General features: G+C 43.3%; 2 protein-coding genes across 3 annotated transcripts in view; both read right to left on the bottom strand.

Moving 5' to 3' along the window:
* Cse1l (chromosome segregation 1 like) overlaps nt 1–12093 on the bottom strand; it is a 35848-nt gene extending 23755 nt beyond the window's left edge. The window contains exons 1-8 of the mRNA XM_042702182.1: nt 11948–12093; nt 8428–8523; nt 8034–8176; nt 5304–5405; nt 5091–5236; nt 4695–4785; nt 3022–3129; nt 1169–1261 (exon numbers count right to left, since the gene is read on the bottom strand). Coding sequence (XP_042558116.1) covers nt 1169–1261; nt 3022–3129; nt 4695–4785; nt 5091–5236; nt 5304–5405; nt 8034–8176; nt 8428–8512 — 768 coding nt within the window. The 5' untranslated portion in view covers nt 8513–8523; nt 11948–12093. The remainder of the gene's footprint in view (nt 1–1168; nt 1262–3021; nt 3130–4694; nt 4786–5090; nt 5237–5303; nt 5406–8033; nt 8177–8427; nt 8524–11947) is intronic.
* Nucleotides 12094–16073: 3980 nt separating this feature from the next.
* The window catches only part of Arfgef2 (ADP ribosylation factor guanine nucleotide exchange factor 2), an 84304-nt gene continuing 80588 nt past the window's right edge, over nt 16074–19789 (bottom strand). For both annotated transcript variants that reach the window (XM_042702180.1, XM_042702181.1), the window contains exon 39: nt 16074–19451. In XM_042702180.1, coding sequence (XP_042558114.1) covers nt 19275–19451 — 177 coding nt within the window. In that variant the 3' untranslated portion in view covers nt 16074–19274. The remainder of the gene's footprint in view (nt 19452–19789) is intronic.

Below are 19789 nucleotides of genomic sequence, written 5' to 3'. Positions count from 1 at the left end.
CCACAATGGCACTTCCAGCTTTTTCTGTTTATGTGGTGCTGAGGAATCGAACCCAGAGCCTCATGCATGTGAGGCAAGCACTCTACCACTGAGCCACTTTCCCAGCCCCTCAATTAAAAGTGCTGTAGTATTCCCAATACTTCATGGTTTTGTCTCCTAAAACAAATAAGTAGAACAAAATGAGTGCTGTAGGATGAAAAGTACATAATCTAAAACCGAGACCAGAACTTTTCCCAAGCTGTGAATACTTTTAAGAGTCTACTTCAAACTCATGCCTGCAATCCTAGCTACTCAGGAGGCTGAGACCATGGATGATCATGGTCCAAGGCCACCCTGAGCAGAGTCTATGAGGCTATTATCTCCAATTAACCAGAAAAAAGCCAAATGGTAGAGTGCCAGCTGACGCAAACTGAACAAGCTCCATGCTGAATTCAAGCCCCAGGATCAACAACAAAAGGCAAATTTATAAAAAAAAAAAAAAAAAAAAAACAACCAAAAAACCTTGCTCATGTAACTGTAACCCCTCTGTACAGTATTTTTACAATTAAAAATGTATAAAAAATCAAAATAGAGCCTTATTGTTTTGTATGTGTATGTAAATACATTTTTGTATGTATGAATGAAATACCATAACAAATTCCCTTGGTACAAATACATACAAAGAAAGTAAAACAACCTCTGTAAATACCATTATGAGGACAAATGAGTGAATATGGTTAAAATAGTTGATTTGCATATTTTAAAATATAACAGTGATTCTTTTAGAATGGGGGAAGGAGAAAGAGAGGGAATTTATTGTATGCACACATGGAAATATCACAACAAATCCCTCGTGCAATTAATACATGCTAAATTGTAAATAAAGAAGCTACTGTGACAAAAGTTTAATTTTAGTATCTTCAAAGATTAATTGTATTTCAGAAACTATAAGATAGCTTCATCTATTTATCATGAGGCCAACAAGAATTTCTCTGTCTAGCTACATATGGAACAAGCAACAGAAGCAAATTCCGCTTGCATTAGTGAGATTTATCTGGTAACAAAGAGTATTATTTTAAATAGGTTTTTAGGGCATATCACAGTAATTTTGTGGGTGCTGGGGATCAAACCCTAGGCTCTGAGCTAAGCCCATGCAAAAAGCTCACTCACAAAGCATTGTAATACTCACATCTGTTTGTAGAAGCTTATTATCCAGTGTCAACAGGGTGTGAAAATTATTCATCCAAGTTTCCATATTATCTTCAAAAAATTCAGGGAGATCCTAAAGAATAATCACTGACTTGAGACTTTTGATTAACAAAAATGTACTACTTTAATAAATTTCCACTTCACCAAATATTCTACATATGCCTATAGGCCAAGTCCAATTTACTAATCTGAGCACTATCCACTGTAATAATTCTTTGCTTTGGTGGGGGTCTGTGGCAGCTGAGTACGTCAATTTGACTTTGGTCTCTGTATGCCTTACCACACATCATCCCACCCATTTCCTGTCCCAACCTAGATCTACTTATTCTTCAAGGTCAGCTAGGACCACAGGAAGCATAACAAAGCTCAGTGCTTTCCAATATACCCTCTTTCCTTTCTCATTCCTAAGATAACCATCACCCAGACTCAAACTCATGGCCTATGTAGCTGCTCCTCTCCCATAGCATTAATCCAGTACCACGTTCCTAGTGAGGGACAAACCCACTGAGAGTTTGGCCTCCTTCCTCTGGTTTCCCTGGCTTGTTATCAAGTGCTTCATTTCCTGACTTCTCAGAAGGTATAAGCAAAAGCAGTGGCATTCATTTAAATAAGAATTTCTCAAATGGCTGTGCATCTCTGGCTCTACCTAAGAGCACTCAATCTCCTTTTAGGGATATTGAGTCCAGGTATTGGGGAGAGTAAGTACAGGTATTGGCTATGAATAGTGGAAAGGCAAAATCGTCCTTCTGGCAACTTGGTGTATATAGCAATAAGTGTGAATTACTATGACGTTCTTGATCCAGAAGCACTGAATCTTATTGATTCAAGATCAGATAAAAATAGTCACACCTGTAACCTTAGCTACTTGGGAGGCTGAGATCTGAGGACCAAAGTTTGAAGCCAACACAGACTTTAACCACAGACATTAACCAAATGGCTAGAGCACTAGCCTAGAGCAAAAAAGCTCAGAGGCAGCGCTTTAATCCTAAATTAAAATCCCAGAATCAACACAAAAGAAAAAAGAGGCGGTTAGGAAGTGGCTTATCAGTAGAGTGCTTGCCTTGCATGCATGAAGCCCTGGGTTTGATTCCTCAGTACCACACACACAGAAAAAGGGGCGCGGTAGCTCAAGTAGTAGAGTGCTAGCCTTGACCGAAAGCAGCTCAGGGACAGTGCCCAGGCCCTAAGTTCAAGCCCGAGAACTGGCAAAAAAAAAGAAAAAGAAAAAGAAAAAGAAAAAAATGGCTGGAGGTCACTATCTCTGACAGCAGGGTGACCAGACATCTCCTAACTCTAATCGTAGAGTTTCTACTCAGTGTCTTTGGTTCTAAGCCTGGTAGTTGACCCTGTATACAATTTATCCAGGGTCTCAACCAAAATATAATCCCCAGTGCCAATATCCATGTAAATGAACAAAGAAAGGAAGGCCTCAGAAATCTGATTTCTCAGTACTTGCTAGTAAAATAATAGTTAGGATGACTCTCAAAGGGTGAGCCAAGCCTGTAATCCTAGCTACTCAGGAGACTGAGATCTGAGGATCCTGTTCAAAGCCAGCCTGGGCAGGAAAGTCCATGAGACTCTTATCTCCAATAAACCACTCAGAAAACTGAAAGTGGCCCTGTGGCTCCAGCAGTACAGTGCTCACCTTGAGCTGAAGAGCACAAGGATAACGCCCAAGGCCAGAGTTCAAGCCCAAAAAAAGGGCCTTCTTGCTGGAAACAGGTAATGTGACTGTCTTTCATAAGGATATGAAGAATATGAATCAGTCTTTTTGTTCAGCAAACCAGTTATGTGGACCTCATATTTAACATTAAAAAAATAAAAGAAACTTACCTGAAAGTTTAAACTATAGAATAATTTTGAGATCAAGATCAAGGAAGAAAACAGAATCCTCAAAGCAGAGGCATCATTAGCATGGGTGCTGCACAACTCAATGGTAGCCTTAGGAAGAAAGTTAGGAACACGGTTTTACTGTGGCATAAACGTAGCTCATTCATCTTAGCAAAACAGCTTTGTGCTATGCTCAGGTTAACTCATATTTTCTACAAAATGTGGCTTTTAAACAGTGGCAGCTAAGGCTGGGAAGGTAGCTCAACAGTAGAGTGCTTGCCTCACACGCATGAGGCCCTGGGTTCGATTCCTCTGCACCACATAAACAGAAAAGGCCAGAAGTGGCACTGCACTGTGGCTCAAATGGTAGAGCATTAGCCTTGAGCTGAAGAGCTCAGGGACAACGTCCAGGCCTAGAGTTCAAGCCCCATGACCATCAAAAACAAAAAAGACAAATGGTAGCAACTATTAAGATGTCCTAAACAATAAATTAGTGTGTATTTTTAACTTGTCCTTAACAGCACTACTGAAAAATTCAACATTAATAATTTGAACTACATCATCACTCCAATCACCTGTGAGGTGTAGGTGTATGTGTGTGTGTGTGTATTACACAAAACTTTTAAATATGTTCTTAGTAAATGATTCCTCTGCTACTTGGTATTTAGCTTGTTTCCAATTGCTCATTATTCTATCACTAACAGATGGATTTATCTAATACAACTTTGTACATGCCTCTAATTTTCAAGTTTTGAGATTCTAGAAGGGCATTACTAAGGCAGCACACTTATGACACAGCCTCACATTTAGGAACCCAGATTTTTATTAATAGGTCCTAAGAAGCATTACTTTAAGGAGGCAAACTATATAGAGAGGTATAGTAGCACACACATGTAATCCCAGCACTTGGGAAGCTGAGACACAAGGATCTTGAGTTTGAGGCTAGGCTGGGCTAAATAGTGAGACCCTATTTCACAAAAACAAATATAGCTGGGGATCATGCCTATAATTCTAGCTACTGAGACTGTAGTCCCAGGCAAAAAGTTCCTGAGAACCCCATCTCAATAAAGCTACATAAAGCAACACATCCTAACATGGGAAGCTAAATAGGAGGACCAAGATCCCAGCAACATGGCAAAACGTGAGACTCTATTAAATAGAAATAATGAAGCCATGAACCAGTGGCTCATGCCTATAATCTTAGCTACTCAAGAGGCTGAGAACTGAGGATTGAGGTTGGAAGCCAGCCCAGGCAGGGAAGTCCTTAAGACTCTTATTTCCAACTACAAAAGGCCAGAAGTAGAGCAGTGGCTCAAGTGGTAGATCACTAGCCTTGAGCACAAAAGCTCAGGGATAATACCTAGGCCCTGGATTCAAGCCCCAGGACTGGCACACACAACAAAAATTGAAAGCATTAGGGCTAGGAGTGTGTATCATGTGGTAGAGTACTTGCTTAGCAAATGAGTTCAAACCCCAGAAGTGAAAAATGGGAGGGGATGTGAGCAGGTAAAAAAAAAAAAACAAACTTAATATGTGTATAACAGGAGGGAATTAATTATACCATCTTTGAATTTCCTCCAAAGAAATGCCATTCAAATCTATTCTCTTAGAATTTATATTTAGGCAACTTAAAATACTAAGTAATTTCAAACCATCACCAAGAATTCATTCCATACCTTAAAAAGATTGGTCAAAGGCAAAGCAAAGGCATCCAGAACAAGTTTAATTTCAGTCCATAACTCATTTGACTTAAATTCATGGCGATATCTAGAAAATTAAAGTAGGTAAATTTACAAGTTATAGTCTACTCATTTGTGCCTTCAAAGACAGTTGCTGATTAGACACCTTTGACCATATGGCTTTCTGACATTAAAAGGAAATTCTTGGTCTTCTTTCGAAAGGAATCAAGGATCTTTCATAGGCAATATGAAATAAACATTGTTCTTGAGAAGAAACAAACACAATAATGAACTGAATGGCTAGGTGAATATATTCAGAATAACACAAAAATACAACTATTTATACAAGTAAATAGACAGTATGTCAGAAGAATCAATCTATATTGTCAATACCTTTTAAATAATGAATGTGCTGTACGAAGGACTCCATTAATAACATGGAAATCTCCACTCTGAAAGCGATTCACCATTTCTGTCAACAAATCAGGCCATTTCTGAGGGAAATCTTCTCTGCCAATAATGCTAATGGCATCACTCAACTGGGGAGGACAAGATTATTAGAAGAGAGCCTTAGGAGGGAGCTCCCCTTAGAAGCAAAATACTTACCTGCTTCTGGATCTGCTCTGGGCTGCTAAGCATCAAATGCACAATGTTGGCTTTAATGGCTACTCGATCAGCTTCACAAATTTTGTTTGGTTCATCTTCAACCTAAAAGCAAAATTATCGATGAGCAAGTAATATCAAATTCATACTTCTAGCCAGGCACTGATGGCTCATGCAAGGAACACTAGCTACTCAGGAGCCTGAGAGCTATGGATCTGGTTTCAAAGTCAGCCCCGGCAGAAAAGTACATGAAACTTTTATCTCCAATGAACTACCAAAAAGCTGAAGTGAGATGTGGCTCAAGTGATAAAATGCTAGCCTTGAACAAAAAAGTTCAGGGACAGTGCCCTGAGTTCAAGCTCTAGGACTAGCACAAACATAAAAAAATTTACTTACGTCCAAATAAACAGTAATTTTAATTCTCCAGTTTACTGAAAAAGAGGAAGGCAGGTTATTCCTCAGTCTCCTACATGATTCCTTCAAAGCACAAAACCTTTTCTCCTCATAAAACTGTAGTTGCCAGGCGCCAGAGGCTCACACCTGTAATCCTAGCTACTGAGGAGGCTGAGATCTGAGCATCATGGTTCAAATCCAGCTCTGGCAGAAAAGTCTGTGAGTCTTTTTTTTTTTTTTTTTTGGAGGGAGGAGTGGTCCGGTCATGGTGCCTGAACTCTGGGCCTGGGCATTGTCCTTTAGCTCTTCAGCTCAAGGCTAGCGCTCTACCACTTGAGTCACAGCGCCACTTCCGGCTTTTTTCATTTTGCTTATGTGGTGCTGAGGAATCGAACCCAGGGCCTCATGCATGCAAGGCAAGCACTCTACCACTGAGCCACCTTCCCAGCCCCAATGTGAGAGTCTTATCTCTAATTAACCACCAGACAACCAGAAGTGGTGCTGTGCCTCAAATGGTAGAGCGTTAGCCTTGAGCTGAAGAGCGCGGGGCCAGCGCTCAGGCCCAGAGTTCAAGCCCCACACAGACAAAAAAAAAAAAAAAATCAATCAATCAATGCAGTTATCTGACTCTCTGCTGCCAACTGCCAACTAGGAATTTCAGTTCTGGGCTCGGATGTAGTTTATGGCAGAGCACTGTCTAGACTGTACAAATCCTTGGTTCAATCCTCAGCACCACCGAAAAAGAAAAAATAAGATTTCAGCTCCTTATGTAAACTAAGCAGAACATGTGAAATCTGATCGTTACCCTTAAGAGATGCAAATGATTTATAGAACAGAAATTTTAATTAAAATCCTAAGGATTTCAGATTGAAACCAGACTCAGCAGAAGTCTTCATAAGTCCATCTCAAATCAATGAGCAAAATGCTACACTGGAGGGAAATAGTTCAGTTGGAAGAGTGTCACTCATGAGCAAAAAACTCAAGAGTTGGAAGCAGGAGGTTCAAGACCAACTCTGCCACATACACAGAAAAGTCAATCCCTTATGAAAAATTTAAATCTGAGGTTGAAAGTGTAACTCAGTGGTAGAGGTCTTGCTTATCATGCTATAAACCCTGGCTTTAATTTCTTGTGCCACAAAAATAAATCAACCAATCAAAACTACTTTGCAATCTAAATTTTTGTTTCAGATGGGATATTATGCTGCCTAACCAGTTCATGCTACCCTCCTGCCTCAGCCCCCCCAAGAAGCTGAGATTGAAGGAGCATATCATAATCAATTTAAAATTTAATATATGTGGTATTTTTTTCAGCCTTAAATTCCCTCGTCCACAACCACCAATTACCAATTAGACTATATTCCTACATAATATCCTACATAATATCTTCTCAATAGGAAGTAACCTAGAGTTAATTAAAACCAAGTTAACATTCTGTCCAGAAACTTGAGTTACAAAGTTTAAGGGCATTTATATCAATTTAAAGGAAGTGATAGGACTTTAGGAAAAGGAACCTATTTCTTTCTTTTTTTTTTTTGTCGGTCGTGGGGCTTGAATTGTGGGCTTGGGCGCTGTCCCTGTGCTCTTCAGCTCAAGTCGAGTACTCTACCGCTTGAGCCTCAGAGCCACTTCCGGTTTTCTAGTGGTTAACTGGAGATAAGAGCCTCATGGACTTTCCTGCCCGGGCTGGCTTTGAACCACGATTCGCAGATCTCAGCCTTCTGAGTAGCTAAGATTATAGGCTTGAGCCACCAGCCCCCGGCATGGAATCTGTTTTTTTTATATCTGTGTTTGAATCTTTTGTAGTAGTTCAGATAAATCTTACAAACACACAGTTATAAAATTATATATTCTCGCCGGGCACTGGTGGCTCACGCCTGTGATCCTAGCTACTCAGGAGGCTGAGATCTGAGGATCACGGTTCAAAGCCAGCCTGGCAGGAGAGACCTTGAGACTCCTATCTCCAATAAACCACCAGAAAACTGGAAGTGGCGCTGTAGCTCAAGTGGTAGAGTGCTCGCCTTGAGCTGAAGAGCTGAGGGACAGTGCCCAGGCCCAGAGTTCAAGCCCCACGGCCGCCAAAAAAAAAAAAAAAATTATATATTCCCAGGGTTGGAAAGGTGGCTCAGTGGTAGAGCACTTGCCTTGCGTGCCTGAGGCCCTGGGTTCGATTCCTCAGCACCACATAAGAAAAAAGCTGGGAGTGGCGCTCTGGCTCAAGTGGTAGAGTGCTAGCCTTGAGCTGAAGAGCTGAGGGACAGCGCCCAGGCCCAGAGTTCAGGCCCCACAACGGACCCAAAAAAATAAATAAATAAATAAATTATATATTCTCAAAATACTTACTATCCTCCAGTTTCTTTTAATATAATTCTTGAAGGTTACTGAAGCACACACTTTGATGACATTGTCCTGGGACTTCTCCAGTAATGTTAAAAGTAACAGTGGGTAGTTCTGATTTCCTTCTACAGATTCAAGAAATTTCTCAGCTGTAAAAGAAATTTCCTTGTTACAAGGCTTGTTTAATTGGAGTTTTACAAGCTTTCCTGCCCGGGTAGAAAAATTGGAGAGTTGTTTATCTCCAATTAAGTACCAAAAGCCAGAAATGGAAGTATGGCTCAAGTAGAAATTACCATTTTGAACAACAACAAAAAAAAGTCAAGTGACAGAGCAAGAGCATGAGTTCAGGCCCCAATACAAAAAAAAAAAAAAAAGAAAGAAAAAAGATTTATTCTTTTACCTGGACGTCGGATGGCAGGATCAGGATCAAGGGTTTTCTTTAAATATTCTGTTAGTGTTTGTAAATTTGCATCACTGAGCTCCATTGTTGTAGAACCTAAAAGTTAAAAAAACAAAGTTCACATGAGTGGTCACGTAGAGGCACAGTGAGTGGTATAAACTAGTCCTTTTATATTATTATCCGTGCCCTTCCCCAAGTCATACATTTGTGCCACGAGTGTGCTCTACTGCTTGGGCCACACCTCCAGCCTCATTTTCCATTTGTAATTTCCAAGTGGTTTCCTATTATTTCTGGGCCAGTCTGGAACTCAACCTTCCCTGTCTGGACACAGCTTGCACCAGCATGCCTAGCTGCTGTGGTTTTGCTAGCTAGGAGAGCAAGCATACGACACTACCCAGTCACTGGTTATGACACAGTTCTGTGAAATTCTTTTTTACCCTAGCTGCCTTTAAATAATGAATTCCTCAATTTCTGCCTCCCTATTAGCTAGGATATGAATGCAATATAAATCACTTAATAGGTACATTTGTTTCACTAATGAAATATTAATGATAGTAGGTGTACATGCCTGTAATCCCTGTTTTAAAGAGGCTGAAACTGGATGATCTTGCTTGAGTTTAAGGCCATGCTGGGCTACACAGTAAGATCCTGTCTTATGCTAGGTTCTGGTACTAGCTTCTCAGGCAGCTCAGATCTGAGGATTTAAAGCAAGCCCAAGCAAGAAAGTCCATGAAACTTACCTCCAATTAAACACGAAAAAAGCCAGAAGTGGAGCTGTGGCTTAAGTGGTAGAGTGCTGACTTTGAGCAACAAAGCTCATGGACAACGCCCAGACCCTGAGTTCCTATGTTCAAGCCCCAGGACTGGCACTTAAAAAAAAAATTCTGTCTCAAGCCCTAAAACAAAAAACTGAGACACAATATCAGTATGAATGTTACAAACCCTAAAAGTTAAAGTACTATAGAGTCTAGTCTTAGATGTTAGCTAAAGGACCAGTATTTATCAGACAGCCCTTTTTATATTTTTTCAGTGATAAAGTCTCTAAAACCAAACATCAGTTGAGCATTCCTATACAAAAACCAGCAATCTGAAATGTACCGAAATCTAAAACTTTCAAATTTTAAGGCTGGTCATCAGTGGCTACTACCTGTCATCTTAGCTACTCCACTTAGCTAAGATTTAAGGATTAAGGTTTAGAGACAACCCAGGTAGACACATTTGAGATTTATCTCCAATTAACCAGCTAGAAGTGCAGGTGTGGTTCAAGTGATAGTACCAACTGAGCCAGAGTGCAAAACGGAGTTCAAGCTCCACTACTGACAAAATCCACCCAAAACTAAAAAATACATACCATAATACATATTTGCCTAAATCCAAAATTATTTTCTTTGGAGTAGTACTTGGTTTTGAACTCACAGCCTAGGCAGGTGTTCTACCACTTAAGCCATGTCTCTAACCTTAAATCCCCAATCTTGTGGATTGAATGGCTAGACCTAAGCCTAGCTTTTTCCTATAAGCCCTAAGTTATAGATGAAAGTATCTGGAATAAAAGCTTTGCTTTCCAAGGCTATCTCACAAACATTCATAACATGCAATAATCCAAGATTTGTGCTTTGCCATATATGTATATATATATATATACACATATGTATATATATCTTCTACCTTATAGAATCAAATGAAGCCTTTCATTTAAAAGAGGGAAAGATCCAATACATGAAAACCATCTATGGTAAACATGGAGGTCAAGAACATAGCCCATCACTTCAACCTACCCTGGTTCTAATGAAAACAATCCACCACTTAAGTCAAATGCAAATCCATCCATTGCCTTCAAAGTCCTGGTCTCTGAATAAGTCTCCCTAATCCACACATGAGCAACCTGAATGTTCCTCAAATATTCCAAGTTTGTTTTTGTCCCTGAACACTGACATTTCATTTTTTCTGCCTGTCATGTTCTGTTCTCTCACCCATCCCTGGATGGACTCCCTCAAATGTCACCTCTTCAGCACTGTCATAAATCATCCAATTCATTCATTGTGCTTTTTTATTTGCCCACCAGAATACAGGCTCATAAGGGAAAAGACCTTGCAGGCTTTTGTTTCTTCACTCTATTCCCAGAAATCAAGTAGATGTTCAATAAAGTTATTAAACGAATAAAGAACCAAGTCTAAGCCCAGAGCAGCGCTTGCTCGGCCACTTAATCATGTGTAGAAGAGTTTCCCTGACCCGGCTCCCAACAAGAGAAATCAAAGTCATCAGAAAGGTACTAATGGAAGAGGCAAGACTATGTTACACATCAAGTGGGAAGCACATAAGAAAGGCCAGAAACCTGATAGGGGGAGGACTGATCCTTAGCTCAAAGTGAGAAAAGAAGGAGAGAAATCAATGGAGTCCAAGAAAAAGGTCCCTTTCTGTGCTGCACTGAGGCATATGCGTGCATCAACCACGCGCAGGTCAATGGCAAACTGCAATAAGCAAAAGGAAGACAGGGTCTTTGTGCTCAAAAACCATACCTAAGCAGTTGACAAAGTAATAAACAGTAATCGTAGATAGGGTAAATGATAAGGAGCAACTGAAAGTAGTGTGATGACGACCGAGTAGACAGCCAGCGAAAAAGGTCTTCACAATGAGGGAAACTTGAGAGGGTGTCAGCTGTGCAAAGACCGAAGTTGGCAATTTCCGAGCAAAGGGCGGGCGAAGGGCACCGATCCGACGCGCAAGGTAGGAATGAGCTTGGAATATTAAAAGACACCATTATTGCAGGAAGGGAAACTGAGGTTCGGGGCTGGGAGTTCGCTGAGCTTCGGCTCAGGGATAGGGCGCTTGCCTAGCAAGTTCGAGCGCCAGCACTGCAAACTAAAAAACAACAACAAAAGTAAGAAATGCAGTTTCTCAGACAAAACGACTAGCCCTACAATGCGGTACTGGAGCCACCTAATGCCAAAGCCTAGGCTCCCCCAACGTACCACTGGACACGTATGAAGTCCCCGGTGCACAAACGACTCAGCAGAGATCGCGAGGCCCAGTTCATTCGGGGAGACCGACGCACCGCGAGACCAGAGAAGGGCGCGCTCCGGGAGGCACGGCGCCGGGGACGGGGATCAGGCCCGAGACCGCCCCGACAGGGACGAGCCGCGCACCGCTCTCCAATGCGGAGCCCGTGCGGTTGCGGGATCCGGCGCGCCGAGGACTGACGCGCGGCCTCCCGGCCGCCGGCGCCGCCAATCAGCGCGGAGCTGGACGGGAAGGGGCGGGCGCTCGGAGGCTCGCGTCAGGCCGCGCCGAGGCCGCCCTCGCCCCTCACAGGCCCCGCGGCCTCCTCACCCCGGCCCGAGGCTGGAGCGCCGCGAGGGGCGGCGAGGCCCGGGCTGAGCGCGCTGCCGGAAGCTCGGGACCGCATCCCGCCGTCGCCAGAGGCGCGGCCCTCGCGTCCTCGCGCTCACGAGTGCCTCCTATCCCCTCCCTCAGCCGCGTCCCAGGAGCCACCCGGCGAGGCCGTGCTCGCCCCGCGCCTCACCTCGTGGGGATAACGGGGACGGACAAGGGAATCCCAGCTGCGAACTGTAGCCGACACAACCCGCTGCGGACGCCACTCCGCCTCACATTCAAACCCCAGCAAAATGGCGCGGCGGCGAGGCTGCAACCAGAGCGCATGTGCGAGAGGAGCCGCGGCGGGGGGCGGAGCCAGGGAATGCCCCGGCCCCGCCCACGCTCCAAGAACCAATCGGAACTAGATTGTTTTGCGCTGACGTCATGAGGATTTTTTTGCCCTTTGACACCTCCAACACCTCCCGGGGTTTCCAGAGGGGAAGGCGGATCGGGTTTCCGACTGCGGGGCCGTGTCTGGCTGAGGACCGAGCTCAGTACCGCCGCCAGAGGGAACTTCCGGTCCCTCATTAGGCTTCTGTTTTACAGGTAGAAGAGAAACAAGAAATTTCTAGCCGGGCTCCGGTGCCTCACACCTGTAATCCTAGCTTCCCAGGAGTCTGAGATCTGATGATTATGGTCTGAAGCCAGTCCAAGCAGAAAAGTCAGTGAGACTCTTATCTCCAATAAACTACTTAGAAAAAGCTAGAGCCAGGCGCGAGTGGCTCACACCTGTAACCCTAGCTATTCAGGAGGCTGAGATCTGAGGATCCCTGTTCAAAGCCAGCCCAGGCAGGAGCACTCATGAGACTATCTCCAATTAACCACCAGAAAACTGGAAGTGGCACTGTGGCTCAAGTGGTAGAGCGCTAGATTTGAGCTGAAGAGCTGAGGGATAGTTCCCATGCCCAGAGTTCAAGACTCATGACTGACCAAAAAAAAAAAAAAAAAGCTGGAAGTGGTGCTGTGGATCAAGTGGTAGAGTACTAGCCTTAACTACAAAGAGGTTCAGGGACAGTGCCCAGGCCTGGAGTTGAAGCCCTAGGACCAGGAAAAAAAAGAAAAAACAAAAAAAAACACCTTGAAATTTAGTTACATCCTGTTAATTAATCCTTGTCCTTTTTCAGATTGTGAACCTGAGCCCAGCCATCCAAGCAGAGGGAAAGGCCTGCTGAGTTAGAGATAAAAAGGGAGCAGCCTGTCTACTCTGGGTGCTCACTTGTCAGATTTTAGACTGAGAGTGAGTGCATCCTTCTGCAGCAGTAAATTTTGCCATGCCCAAGTTCCTTTCAGGTGGTGCCCTTATTTCCTTTTGTTATTATTAATTTACTTTGTTATTATAGAGGTGATATACAGAGGGATTACAATTACCTGAGTCAGGTAATGGGTATATTTCGTTTTGTACGGTGTCCTCTGTCCCCTCCTCCTCTCGCAGCCCCTCCTCCCATCTCCACCCGTGAGCTGTGGAGTTCATCTATGTCCACTGAGCTCCACTGCTGCACTTTTTCACCTGGTGTCCATAATTCTTTTTTTTTTTATTGTGAAAATACTGTATAGAGGGGTTATAATTACATGGGCAAGATAATGAGTACATTTCTTATCAAGCATTGTAGCCTCCTCCTTTGGTGTCCATAATTCTTTTTTTTTTTTTTGGGTCCGGTTGTGGGGCCTGAACTCCGGGCCTGGGCACTGTCCCTCAGCTCTTCAGCTCAAGGCTAGCGCTCTACCACTTGAGCCACAGCACCACGTCCAGCTTTTTTTTCTTATGTGGTGCTGAGGAATCAAACCCAGGGCCTCAGGCATGCAAGGCAAGCGCCCTACCACTGAGCCACATTCCCAGTCCTGGTGTCCATAATTCTTATGGGGCACCCCAACAGCCTAAGCCAGCCTGCCTGCCTTTCTTCCTTCCTTTCTTCCTTTCCATCGGTCGTGGGGCTTGAACTCTGGGCTTGGGCGCTATCCCTCAGCTCTTCAGCTCAAGGCGAGCGCTCTACAGCTTGAGCCACAGCACCACTTCCGGTTTTCTAGTGGTTTATTGGAGATAAGAGTCTCACGGACTTTCCTGGCAAGGCTGGCTTTTAATTGTGATCCTCAGATCTCAGCCTCCTGTATAGCTAGGATTACAGGCGTGAGCCAGCAGCGCCCGGCTAGCCTGAGCCATTTCTAACAGTGAGATCCCTCCCTGGGTGAGACTGTTGGGGGAATCATTCTTGCAGTGGAAGAGTGGGCCTGGAAGGGGAACTGGTGTGCTAGGCAATGTTTAAGAATGGGCTCCAGAGCTTCACTGCAGGGCTGGGAACCCCACGGGGTTCTCAGGGCTCTGTTTCAGTAATTTGGTGGAGGACAAATGAGAGAGAAAAGCAAACAGTGTAATAGTGATGAGTGACTTTCCATGAAGTATTTGTGGATGGAATCCAGTGAAGTGTCTGAGAAAAGTGTCTTTTCTATCAAAGTGTGTCACTTTCTGGGAATTTTTCTTTTTTAATAATATCCTATTCTGCTTCTGTTAAGACATCCTGTTACAGGGGCTGGGGGTTTAGCCCAGTGGAAGGGCATCCGCCCGGCACGCACAAAGCCCTGGGTTTGGTCCTCAGCCCTGGGAAAAAAAAAAAAAAAAGACATCCTGTTACAAACAAGCTTATTTTTAGTTTTTGTTTTTTTAAAAAAGCTTTTACTCTCTTTAAAGTAGCCAATCATGAGCTAGGTTGTGAACCTGAGCTTACCCAATTAGAGCAGAGGGGCAGAGCCTGCTGCATTAGGGATAAAAAGGGATTAGTTCACCTGCTGTGTATGCTTGCTCACCACTATTTTGGCCAATGGTGTACCATTCTGTGCAGAAATTTTGCCTTGAGACCGTTCTTTGTTTTTCATGTCTTCACTTGACTCCAGGGTTTCTTGGAGAGCATTTTTATAACATGTCTCAGCCCAGGCTGTCTGGAACTTGAGAGTCTCCTGCCTCCTTTTTTCAAGTACTGGGATTATAGGTGTGCACCACCACAGCAGTTAATAAGTGGCATTGAACAAGATTGATTTGGCCATTCTTTCCCAGTAATCCAAGTATATTCTCCCTCATAAAATAGACAAGCGGAAGTATTTATTTTAAAAATAGCTAAGGGAAGGGATGGAGGGTGAGAATGTTGATCATAAACGGCTTTGTAAAATGGCAACTACCATGTACAACTATTTAATGGTAAAAATATGTGGTATACATATGTATGTGTGTGAAGGCTGAAGAATGCTGAAAGTGTTTCTCACAGACTTTGGGACCCTGCCCATGACCAGGCTGATAGAGCCTTGTCAGAAGCAGTAAGTGACTTAATTCCAGGGTTCCTCAGCCTGAGTACCATGACACTTGGGGCCTGGGAAATTCCTCATCATGGGGCTGTTTTGGCAGCATTTCTGGCCTCTCCCCACTAAGGTACCAATGGCCACTCTCACCCTCTTTGTGACAATAAGGAATGTCCTCAGACACTGCCAGATGGGCCATCTACTCCCTTGAGGCAGAACTGAGTATCTGGTTGGCAGCAGTTGAAGAGCATTGCTGTGGACCAAACCCTGATCCTATGTGATCTGGATACAATGGCTCTGGTAACCTTCCCCAAGAGGAAGGCTGCCTATTGTAGAAGTCCCATGGGACTTAAAGACTGGCACTACAAAGAGGACAGTCCAGAAGTTTCAGCAGTGGGTAGTTAAGACTTCACAGCTGTAGAGTATTTCAGAAAGAATGGGTTGGGAATCCTGAGGCGCAAATTGCATCCTGATTGAACCATCTTCCTATGCAAGCAATGTGAGAATGCCTTGGAACACCTCACAAACGATGGCACCCAGCTGGCTCTGTGGCTGGTCTACCCCAGCACCTCACCTCCAGCCAGGAAGTATTTCTTCTGTCCTCTTGTAAACCAAAGCCAATTCATTAATAGCACCAAATGGATTGATTCAGAGATATGTAACAATCTAGTCATGACTGAGTTTCCCCCCACTTTCCTTTAGAAAGAAGAGAGATTTATAAAAATGGCCAGGTGCTAGTGGTTCACACCTGTAAATCCTAGCTACTCAAGAGGCTGAGATCTGAGGATCACTGTTCCAAGTCAGAACAGGAGGAAAGTCCATGAGACTATATCTCCAGTTAATCCCAAGAAAACCAGAAGTAGTGCTGGTCGCTCAAAGTGGTAGAGTGCTAGCCTTGAGCAAAAGAGAGCAGGATGGTGCCTAAGTTCAAGCCCTGTAACCAACAACAAAAAAAAAAAGAAAAGAAGGAAGACCCACAATTAACATTCTCCCATTAATAATTATATTTATTTATTAAGTACAGTGGTCAAGTTTCACTGCCAACTGGAAACTTAGATCTACCACTAGAAGAAATTTAAAGTAATCTAAACTTATGGCTTGATAAATATTTAAAATTACTACATTAAAATCATCTTTACTTTTTACAATTTTATTGATTTACCACCTGATCAAAGCATGGGATATTTTAACAGTATTATACATAATATTTTTACATAGAAAACTTTACATAGCATTTCTTATTATATAATTCTGCTTTATTCTTTCAAAAATGTATACATCCACTGGGCAAGGAATGCTTTTCATTAAATTACCAATATTAAATGCACTTAATCATTAGGTATAGATTAAATCAAAATAGCTATTAACTACACTTTAGACATTTTAAGGTTAAAACATAACATTTTGCACATAAATATTTGACGCAAATATGTAGATAAAATTTTTTAAAAAATTAGAACACCGAAGAACTATACCTTTGATGAGTGTCACTTTTTTTGAGGGGCAAGGATTCCAGATAGATTCATTCTTTAAAATATCCAGCTTTGGTTTCTTTGATTCTCACACTGCAAAGCTGCTATTAGGAAAAGTGGGTTTCCTGTAAATGCACGCTACATCTGCCCTAACATAAACAGTGAGACAGAGCTGAGTGGGTCCCAGCTTTTCCCAACCCCAGATCCGACCCCTCTGCATCCAAACAACAAACATGAATCAAGCAGAGACATTGCAAGTCAGGGGCTCTTTTAGTAATGGCAGACAGCTACATGGCTAGCCCGAATCACAGAAGAGCGACAACATAATGTCTAGTTGTTTGGGGATTTTTTTTTTCTGCATTTCATACAAAAGTCACCTGTCAGAGGAAAAGGTTGTATTTCCAGATATACAATTTTCACAATGTGTGTTCTTTGGTTGTACATGAGGAATATAGGAAAAGGTGTATTTGACTAAAGGTGCAAAACAGAAATAAAACTTCCCATCCACTGTGTGTTGCTAAGATGCCAAAGCTGGGGATTTCCCTAGTACACTGATGAAGGAGGCCAAACTGCCCAAAGCAACAGTTTCTTAACAAAAACCCAGCACACATAATCCACACCAAAGCATCGTAAGAAGTAAGGCCTTGGAAATACTTCATTCTCCCCCAAACTGGGGAACCCAAACAGCATCCTGGCCCACTTCACCAGGATTGGATTTAGACTGAATGGCCTATCACTGGAGGTAAGGGAACTCCTATTTGTCGCTGACAACTGAACAAAGAAAAATTACCCTGAAAGGTGTTACCAGCAGTTTTTTTTTAAAAGGTCCCCTGTGGGTACAACTCAAATGCCTCACTCTGAAAGTGTATCTTTTATAAGACAAGATTAAAAGGGAGTTCTGGCCTGAATGTTTCCTGCAGTAATAAATATATGGACACATTCCCTGCCCTTCAAGACAGCAGAGAATGCCATGGCGGTTTGCACTGCAGGGAAGGAAAAACCACCAGTGCCCTGGGATGTGGCTGCAGGTACCATAAGCTCGGTGAGGAGCCAAACATGCGCAGCCTCCACCTCCACCTGTCATAGGAGAAGGGAATCAGTCTGCTCCCATTTCCCAATCACAGTAAAAGATTCTCCCACGGTCAAAATTGTATGCCAAATTACATAGCCTCTCCTAATCTATATAAAGTAGAAAACATTTTTTTTTCCTTTGGTAGACAAATACTTTTGGGGAAAGAAAAACAGTACTGCCAGCCCAAACCAAGCATTTCTCAGGCTGTTAAAGAAAAAAAAAAAGGTCCTTTAGTAAGCAAAAGCACCAGAAATCCTCTTACAAAGAAAAAATGTCTAATTTTACAGGTAGCTTTCCAAACTACTAGCTCTTAAGGCACCGGGGTTGACATCAGTACAAGCCATTTCTGGACCGACCCAAGTGGAAGTCTGATGCTTCCATCACTCTGACAATTTTCTTAGGTGAGCATAGAATACAGTGTGTGCTGCTCAGGGCAAAGAAGCTTCCACACCCATTGCTAGAAGGATCGCACACCCACTACAAGTGAGCTCAGTATCCTTGTGTGGCCCACTTTACAGGAGCTGCATCAGAATTGCTCTCTCCGCAATTCAGGACACTGCATCTGCATTGACATAGGACCCTGGAATCTCATCTCACCAATGAATTCAGCTCTTTGCTCACCAGACACTGCCTGCTCCTTCCATGGCAGGGCCAGCTCCACTCATGACCTGTGGCTGAGGCCACGGGAACACCTCTTCTCATGCAAACTTCCTGTCCTCCTCTCAAGGTCCCGCTAACGGGGAACTGTGCAAATCAGTGACACTCACCACCGGTACACTCACTGTCACTCTTCTGAGGTAAAAATAAAAAGGTGTGAAGGCCCACCTCCTATGTGAGATGTGAGCACGCGCAGTAGACAGGACCCTGGAACTCTTCGCTGAACACCATCTACAAATACTTCACGGAAGGTCACTATTACACTGCTTGCTTTTCTCTCTGACCTGTCCCCCCTCCCCCATGTTACTAAAACAGAGCCATGAGGCACTACATTTTCTTTAACCTTGCAAGCTCTTAATGCTAATTTAATTGCTAAACTGTGCCTTCAATCAAATCTTCAATAAGATCTTCTAGTAAAATATTTTAAATATCACTCAAACATTAACAAAATAAAACATAAAACTTAACAACCCTTTCTTTCCCTACCTTTCCCCAAACTAACCTAACTACAGCTGAGGCAGAATTGACAAAACAGTCAAACTTCTCTAACACACTCAAACAGCAACAAAAACCCAGCATATTTTAGGTGGCAGTCAGCCTTACAAGAAACTTTATTAACGTACTCTCTAGTGAACATGAACCTATACAGCTATTTTCAAGGAGAGTGACTTTCTCTGACAACACATTTACAGCCAGTCATGGGACTTTGCTAGGAAAAGGTGACATCTGCAGTGAAGGATTTGGTGGTTGGATCAGTAAAACGGAATGACAGATGAAAGCCTCCCACCCACTGTGTTCCACCCGCCACGTTCCTGGGTAGGCAACGGTGTAATGCGACACCCCAAGCCTCAGCTGGGGCCTGATGGGGCCAGGGTGGAAGACATTCTTATCTAGGCTGCTGTGAGCGCAGGAGGGCAGCTGCGTGTTCCTGTGTGCCTCGCAGACGTGTCAGGCCGAGACCGCATGATGGGTGTTCCACTAGGCAGAGGCTACCACACAGATGACAGGGCTGCAGGAGCCTGCGACAGCTCTTCTGGAATCCAAATCTTATACACAATGCCTATCCGTAGAAAGAACTTCCGCAGCACCGCTCGGAGCTCGGGGATCAGGTCAAACTGCATAATTTCACACAAGTAGGGGTAGTACATGGAAGCATGTGCTTTGAACTTGAGGTAGGAGAGAACCAGAGATGAAAATTAGACTTCGCACTAGTGTTTTAGCACCAGTTTTAAAAAAATGTTCACCTCCCTGAAATTTTTTTTTGTCGGTCATGGGCCTGAACTCTGGGCCTGGGTGCTGTCCCTCAGCTCTTCAGTTCAAGGCTAGTACTCTATCATGTGAGCCACAGCGCCATTTCGGTTTTTTTTTCTGCTTATGTAGTGCTGAGGAATTGAACCCAGGGCCTCAAGCATGCAAGGCAAGCACTCTACCACTGAACCACCTTCCCAACTCCTCTGGAACTTTTTTCTTACTATTAGAAACCTGTTAGTTAGAAAAGAGCTTC

The sequence above is a fragment of the Dipodomys spectabilis genome, unplaced genomic scaffold, assembly GCF_019054845.1.
Source record: "Dipodomys spectabilis isolate Male_0828 unplaced genomic scaffold, ASM1905484v1 ptg000317l, whole genome shotgun sequence".
NCBI classification, from domain to species: domain Eukaryota; kingdom Metazoa; phylum Chordata; class Mammalia; order Rodentia; family Heteromyidae; genus Dipodomys; species Dipodomys spectabilis.
Note: the sequence above shows the minus strand (reverse complement) of the source record. Positions and strands in the feature narration are given on the sequence as shown.